Genomic DNA, 8,349 nt, shown 5'->3' on the forward strand with positions numbered 1-8,349 from the left:
AATTACAAGACCAAACTGGCGTCTATTGCCAAAACTTGTTTAAAATGGCAATTTCTCAAAAACGCCATGGGCCACGAATTTATTTTTCTACATATTCGTGCTCCAACAGCCTAACCCCATAATAAAGAAAGGATGAAATGTAAATGCCATCGAATATTTTTATTCGGGACAGAAATTAACCGTGAGCCCGTAACAAGATCGCGGCTTTCCTTGAAAGAAATCGGAGAAGCATTTGCTCTTGAAACCTCTTTTGCAAGACACCATGTCTACCGATTTCCCTCCGTCAACCACTTGAAACCAAACACGGGATAGGGCCGAAATTTACATCTTATGTCACATTTGATATGGATGTGTGGCCTTTCCTTCTCGACATATCAAGTATTGTGAAGCACAAAATGAGGAGGGACATCATTCGTTTCAAGTCGATTATATGAGAATGTTATATGCAAATTTCTAGGCGTTTTGAAACAGACTCTCTTTCTTTCATATTTACTTCATAGCACTCATCAAGTGGAGAGTTGTTCCAGGACGACAAAAGGTGCAATTGCACCCGTACTTTCTTGACATCGCTTGAGATGAATAATAAAAAAACTCATGAAAAGTTCGGTGCATTGTACTTTATAAAATAGAGCTAGACTTTGCATCATCTTTAGACTTAGGACGAGAAGGTAAACTTCGCCTCGAGCAAAAATTGCAAAAGGTTGACGGTTCGGATGTGCGAAAGAGCTAAACTGAGTCCATTTTTTTATTTCTTACGTCGGACGTCAAGACGATTTTTAGCAACTTTATTATCAGGTGAGATGCAAGGGGTCTGAATGGTAAATTTACGATTGGATAGTAAAAGTTACTCCGCAGGTATTGTCCAACGAAAAAAGGAGTCTTTAAAGCTATGGACCCAGTTCAAACACAAGCCTGCAATACGCCATATCTACATGCAAATGCCTGAAAATCTCAGCCCAGGGGCAACTTCATTCAGTTACCTACTTCCCCCGCCAATCTGAAAATAACTTCAACACTTTCAAATGGCAAGCTTTCAAGTCGCATCAAAACACAATCGAGATGAACTTGTGGCCAATTTGATGCCATAAAATAGTTTGCTGAACAGATAGTCCGTAGTACGTAAAAAATACGCAGTTGATATGTTGGCCGCACTGACATGGCAACTTAAAGTTAACCATTTTTCTTTAAAAAAAGGAACCAAATTGGAGGGGAGCAATCAGCCAAGAAGTATCTGCTCCCGGATCTAAAGCAGCAATAGCTAGTAAACCAAAGCTTTTACGTCTCCAATTGGGCGGTCTGAAATGCAATTAGCCTGAATAGCTGTATCAAGCTTCAATCAGCGTCTGATAAAACCTGAACATCAATCGATGGACTCTACAGTGGCATTTTTCTGGGGTAGNCGCCAATCTGAAAATAACTTCAACACTTTCAAATGGCAAGCTTTCAAGTCGCATCAAAACACAATCGAGATGAACTTGTGGCCAATTTGATGCCATCAAATAGTTTGCTGAACAGATAGTCCGTAGTACGTAAAAAATACACAGTTGATATGTTGGCCGCACTGACATGGCAACTTAAAGTTAACCATTTTTCTTTAAAAAAAAAAGGAATCAAATTGGAGGGGAGCAATCAGCCATGAAGTATCTGCTTCCGGATCTAATGCAGCAATAGCTAGTAAACCAAAGCTTTTACGTCTCCAATTGGGCGGTCTGAAATACAATTAGCCTGAATAGCTGTATCAAGCTTCAATCAGCGTCTGATAAAACCTGAACATCAATCGATGGACTCTACAGTGGCATTTTTCTGGGGTAGTTTCCACGAAATTATGATTTGCCATTAGCTGTCACTACGAATGTTTTTGAAACTCGATTTATGGTCAATCGCAAATATAACGTAGCTCCTTCAAAAGGAAGCTACAAGATGGCTATTTGCAAGCGAGTTGCTCAATTTGTTTTTGAAGAACCGGTCTCAGCAACCGGAAGCAGACCGGTCACTGCAAACCTCCCGACTTTCTGCTCGACACGAAAAAACACCTTTTAAATATAATGTAGACTATGCAATTTCCCAAAGCTAGATTTTGTGTCGAATTTTAGTTGGTTCGAATTTCCAAATTAATGAGATGTGGAGCTTGCAGCATCGCAGAGTAAAGAAATATCTCTAATGCGTTGTCCGGGAAATATTTGTAATATGGAAGAAAATTGGAAATTGTAATCATGTTTTCTGAACCTTTCACATATTTGCTATTGTTGTTCATCGTTAGCTCAACGTTTCCCTAGAGTGAATTTTATTGCTCTCCATTTGAATAATGCATTCATAAAAATTGAAAAATCCTACAAGTATTTCAGCGAATGTAAATCTTCCACAGTCAATTGATTTCTTCCCAAGCAGGATTCACAACGTGGCACTAAAAATCAGATAAAACCTCCCCAAATTTGTTTCCTACCTCGTGGTTGAATTCAATCATGTAAAGTAGAACCACATCCTCTCGTCGTAAACGGATTGCCTCATGAAGTGGATGGGTGGATTTAGATTTCAGCATTGAATAAAGCAACGGTGCCGTCATTTCAGCGAAATCCTCGGAACCGAATTCATTCTAGAACGATCGGATACACAGACTGGACTATTCAGAATAGGCAATTCTATTTCACTAATGGTCCAAGTGCTTTTACCCAATGTGTGGAAATGAGGGCGAAGCAATGCTCTTTCAAAGCTTGAGCTCCAATGTCGTCGGCAGTGGCATAGTATTGGATGCAATTGGTGGATTTCACAGATCCCATAAGGTAATCCTGACAATACTGGAGTAGTTCCAATAACTGGAACGACTTGCCAATCTTCATGAGCGACAAGGTGAACCTATCCGGATCAGAGATGGCTTTAAAATCGACACGATCTGTATAGATCCAAGCTAGTAAAGATCGACCCACAATTGGCTCCATGTCGGTCCAATCTATGGTGAAAAAAAATTTGATAACAATTAGCTGGCAATCAACTTTTAATTGTAAGGCGAAATTACCAAGATTCTGATTGTCGTCCAAGAATTTCCAAATGTCCGAACGTGCGGAAAGCACAAATCGATGGGCAGGCTCGGATCCATCGGCAAAGTCAATTTGCAAATCACTGCAATTGGAACCATGTTTTGATCATATTTCATCTTTGGTGATATGAGTCGCAATAAAAGCTTATCAATTGAATGGGTTTCTTCATGATGAACAGAAATCACGTCAGGTCAAATTTATAGATCCCAGCGAGACAGAGCCTTCAGAGAGGAAAGCAAGCCCAAGGAACGAAGAACTTCTACTCTCCCTTTTCTCAAAGCAAACTCCCCTTGAGGACCCACATGTCTTCAGGACATGAATCAAGGAAAACACTATTTAATGCTGAAACAAGTTCAAACAAATGTTAATTGAACTATATTTTGACCACACTGCAAAAAAAATTTAAGCCTGATACCGTTCGTAACCTGTAGTGTTAAGTTTGGTGTTTTAACTGAGACACTTACAAAGCAATAACGTTTTGAACGGTACAGATGGCGATAATTTCTGAAACTGAGTGATGACTAGGGCCGGCCAAAACTTGCAGATAAATATGGTATTTATTGACACCAAATTTGCATTAAAAATCAACCGAATTTAAAAAAAAAAATTGCAAATAAACTTTCCAACACATAGACATCAACTCGTTCTAGGGATCTGTAAGGGCTATTTTTTTACCTTCCATATCAGACAACATGTGGATGAAAAGGAAAATTGCATCATAATATCTTCCAGCGCCTGGATTTGAGGGTGCTCTCTCTAGGTAGCAGGTTCTTGCCTTGCCCATGGTGCCTCCTGCCCTGATCAGTAGGGCTCGGAAAAAAAAAAATCTTTTTGAGGGCAAAATAATCACTAAAAAATTATTTTGAAAGCATGGTATAATTTTTTCCACAAGAGAAAAAAATCTCAAACTCAAAGATATAAACCTGTTTAAAAGCAAAACAGACATAAAAAGACAACGTGAATTTATCTTTGCAAAAACTTCCAACAATTACCAAAGGTTTGAATACATTTCATAATTTCAAATCTTAAAAACTCAAAAGTCCTAAAAATGTGTCTCCTAACTTGGACCCCCAAATTAATCCCTTAATCATGCAGGTCTCTAGAAAAAAATGGTTTCTCTGGGTGAAGAGACCTCTAAAATGCAAGTGCTTTTATTTGTGGTTGCAGATTCTAGTTGAATTTTCAGGAAAAGCTTGAGCTTTTGCCAACAGGACAAGCAGGAATAATGTGAGAATTAGAGATCAACTACTTTATTGCAACAAACCTAGAAGATTGGGACAATGCAGCATTCAAAGGAGGTGCAAAAGGTATCTTTTACAACACATCTTCAAAAATATCCATGACGTTTTCCCTAAAAATCAATTGCAATGAATGCAAAGGTTTACAATTTTGAACCCTCCAAAATATCCAGGCTAGTCAAAACAATGAAGCACTTGCTTCTTTTTGGGTTCCTTCAATGTTAAATTGTTAAACTGTTAAAATGTGTGCCCTTGATCCTCCCTCTAATATGAGATTGATTTGATACTTAGTTTATTTGTTCCATCAGTTCCCGCCTTTGGTTTGCATGTGTGAAACCACGTTGGTTTTGACTTGATATAAGAAGATATCAGATATGAGCACCAGAAGACCAAAATTTGATAATCCCAAAATGAATCCTTGAGTGAAAACCCCATCACATTGAATTTAGATAAAAAGAGTTATTGAAGATGAATGGAATACATAGGCATGAACGTACAAAAAGTACTTTTTGTTTAATAGATTTGAAAAACAAATCAGGTAATAAAATTTCACTTTTTTTCTGAAACTTACGAGGATTCTTGAAAGCTATTCACAATAAATAGTACTTTTTGCTAAAATGGCTCAAAATGGACAATAAACTGCAGAAAAATGTCAAATATTGTACTTAAATTTGCAAAATTTGCAGATGCAATAAATTTGCAGAAAAATCTCGGATGTGAAAGTTTTTTGCCAAATTTTCCTCAGCCAGCTTTTATCAGGCAATTGCAATGAATGTAAATGTTTACAATTTTGAGCCATCCAAAATATCTCGGCTAGTCAAAACAATGAAGCACTCGCTTCTCTTTGGGTTAGATGCAAGTTTTGGTCGGCCCTAGCGATGACGCTAGGGCCTGAAGTCGTCTATTTATGACATGTAGCATTTATATGGCACCATGTTTCCAGGAAACAGTTTCAAAAACGACGTCCCCAAAATACCTATTCTTACATAAACTTCTTCATCAGTAAAACTCTGCTAAACTTTATCTTCATTATTTGGCGAGTACTAAGGGGGAAGGATCAGTCTGAAGTTATGAATGTTGCGTCTTAAAATGTCCTTTCAGGGGTGGTTTTTCCCGAGAGAATGTTGATATTTTTAAAGTTTTAAATCATAGAAAGGGCGACTTTCACTCGTTTTTTAATATCTATATCTATAAAAATGATATAAAAGTAGGATTTTCAACAACCATCTTGGCAAATAATCTTATCTTTTCAAGGAACTTAAGTACTTAAAAGGACTTAACAACATAATATTGTCCTTGGGCGGACATCCCTTCGGAGTATTGGCGTTCAAGAGTCTTGGTCCGGTCCGGCCCGGCCCATTTCGATCCTCGACAGGAGCTGACAATGGGCCGCTATCTCCTTTGCAGTGACCAAGAATACATTATCTACCTCTTACTACCTGTTAATGTTTGGTTTACTCTTCTCCTCTTCACTCTTTTCAAGTGCACTGAACCAAGTGCAATCATGCTCGACAAGATAAATAGTTCTAGTCAAGTATTTTGTTGAGCGGACCGTTTTGACAATTTTCTTTTTCAAGATATTTCATCATATTTGCATAATGCTTACCCACCTACTTTTACATACTTTAACGCCATATCGTGACTGAAAGTCGCAATACAGACATTCAAATTCAAGCCAAACCCAAGATAAATTCCCGTTTGTCCAGTTTCTCATTCAATACGGGTATTCTAGAGCCACTCCCGGCTTTTAAATATAGGCAGGGCTCAAATGAAGTCAATCATGCCAATCTTGCTAATATTTATATGCCAACCTGTATTGGGTCTGCTTATGAAGTTTGGCCACAATTTGCAGTAATCGCGAGGGAAACGAGTCATTTTGGGAATGAGGCGATTGGGCACACAGAATGGCGTGTTCTCGTTGCAATTCTTGATATTTCCATTGGAGTTTGGTCAACTCGGCTTTCAGGAGCGACAAGTGACTTTGAGTCTTGACCGAGTTGGTATCTAGAAAATAAGCGTCCACCGTGCTTTACACGTGGCTTCAATTAGGGCCATGCATGGGTGTACCTTTATCTTGAGATCCCGATGTCATGGTGGATGTGCCCGAATTCGGCTCTAACCCAGGGTAAATTGGCCTTATCCCAGGGGCCTTTGAGTTTCAAGGGAACGGATGTGACAGGTTTGTTATGAATTCACCTCCCTCTACTCAGGGTGACTATACTGAAGAGACCCAATCCGGCTGATGAGATACAAATGAAGTAGCAGAACTTTGAAAGAGAGTTGAAGTGTAAGTCCACGATGTTACCAAGTAAATGGATAAAAGCGCTTTTGGCAAAAATCTTAACTTTTATCTTATCTAGACCTCGGAAAAAAGATATGCCTGTGAATTAGTTTATTTATTACCTGTTTAGCCAAGTTTGGGACAAAGTACCTCAAAGCCGTTTTGAGGGAAAATACATTTTGAGGCATTTTTTGAGCCAGCCTGAAAAATGTAGGGATATCGAAACTATTGCTTTGCGGCAGTGAACACTTTTGCTACTTATACATATCACTCGTTGATAAAAATCAATCTTAACTATTTCCTGAAATCTTGACGTAACTTTTAAGCTTCAACAAACAACCATCACTCGCCCGAAAATTCCCATTACCTCAAGATGGTAACGAATATGATAGAATAGACTAGCACTATGGCAACGAATAAAGCGGCAAGTACAGGGTTGCTACAAAGCTCACCGGCACTTAGCAATACAAATAATTCAAGAACTACAAAAGATGTAATTTCTAGTAAACAGTCTTTCTGGGTTACCCAACTGATTCAACATAGCGAACATATTATTAGGGAACTAGAGAGTCATGAGTAGGAACGGCCTAAATTTGCATTAAAATATGGTTTTATTGACAGCAAATTTGCATTAAAAAATGTTTGAATTTGCACAAAAAAATTGCAAATTAACTTGTCAAAACAAAGGCGCCGACTCGTTCTGGAGGGCTGTAAAGGCTATTTTTGCCTTCCAAATTAGGAAATAATGAAAAAAAGAAAAAAAGTGTCATAATAACTCTCAACACCATAATTTGAACCTACTATACCTGGGAAAAAAGGCTAGCTGTGGTACCATATTGCTAGAGCATCTGCTCTCTAGCTCCAATTTAAGAATCCTGGTTTGATCCCAGGCTAACCAAGTTCAAGCTTCTTTGCAGTATTTAAATTGCAACATGAGTTGGTGCTTTACAGTTTAGTTGGGCAGTCTTTGGTCATTCCTTAGGGTGAGGTTAAAGATTCTGAAAGGATGTTGATGAGTGTCATTAGGTGATATAGCAATTACGAGAATACCCCTCATTTGGGATACCAATCATCAGATGGCAGGCCAAGCGAGAGAGCTGGTATCCGACTTTTTAACAAACAAACAAACCTGGGGAGCAGATTTTTAGCCGCCTTATGTTTTTGGGCATAGTCGTAGTGCTTGAACTGCAACATATCAAACTAAAGTCAAAATTTTCACAAGACCCAAGTTTGCAAAATTTTCAATGCATCAGGGTGATGTCATAATCTTTATCCAAACTTGACATGTTTTGGGCAAAGGAAAGAACTTCATGGCATTACAAAATGAAATCCTATTCTGTTTACATTTTAAACGTTAGTACACCTGTTTTTAATAAGATGTACACACTAACACAAACTGATAATTTGAAGCATTTTGAGACACCTTTAGGAAGCAACAGTTGATTGGACCTCGTAGTTTAAATAGCACCCACTGAAATATATTGGCACAGCATAAGATATACATAGCATAGCGGTCATGCTTAGGGGTAATTGCTGACTTGTAATGAACCCTGGATTAGAATACTCATGGGACTTCATTTAATAACTTTATTACCTTCACATTTGTAAGAGACTTGTTTGTTGATGGGTGCGTTTGATGATCTCAACATTATATACCATAAGATCAGAAAATATCATTATATGGTCTGTGGATTACCCCTTATGTACATTCACAGTTAAACTTTTACAGAGATTGCAAGCCTATCAAAAATACGAAGAGCGAATTCAAGCATATTCTTAAATTGTTGAGGTCAGT

The 8,349-nt window shown here is 38.2% G+C and overlaps 1 protein-coding gene across 2 annotated transcripts in view; it reads right to left on the reverse strand.

Annotated features, from left to right (window-relative positions):
• LOC131886680 (rabankyrin-5-like) overlaps window positions 1-6,499 on the reverse strand; it is a 26,514-nt gene extending 20,015 nt beyond the window's left edge. For both annotated transcript variants that reach the window (XM_059235079.1, XM_059235078.1), the window contains exons 1-5: window positions 6,341-6,499; window positions 6,085-6,277; window positions 3,014-3,117; window positions 2,670-2,947; window positions 2,444-2,593 (exon numbers count right to left, since the gene is read on the reverse strand). In XM_059235079.1, coding sequence (XP_059091062.1) covers window positions 2,444-2,593; window positions 2,670-2,947; window positions 3,014-3,117; window positions 6,085-6,277; window positions 6,341-6,365 — 750 coding nt within the window. In that variant the 5' untranslated portion in view covers window positions 6,366-6,499. The remainder of the gene's footprint in view (window positions 1-2,443; window positions 2,594-2,669; window positions 2,948-3,013; window positions 3,118-6,084; window positions 6,278-6,340) is intronic.
• Window positions 6,500-8,349: the final 1,850 nt, after the last annotated feature.

Source organism: Tigriopus californicus, chromosome 9 (assembly GCF_007210705.1).
Source record: "Tigriopus californicus strain San Diego chromosome 9, Tcal_SD_v2.1, whole genome shotgun sequence".
NCBI lineage: Eukaryota > Metazoa > Arthropoda > Copepoda > Harpacticoida > Harpacticidae > Tigriopus > Tigriopus californicus.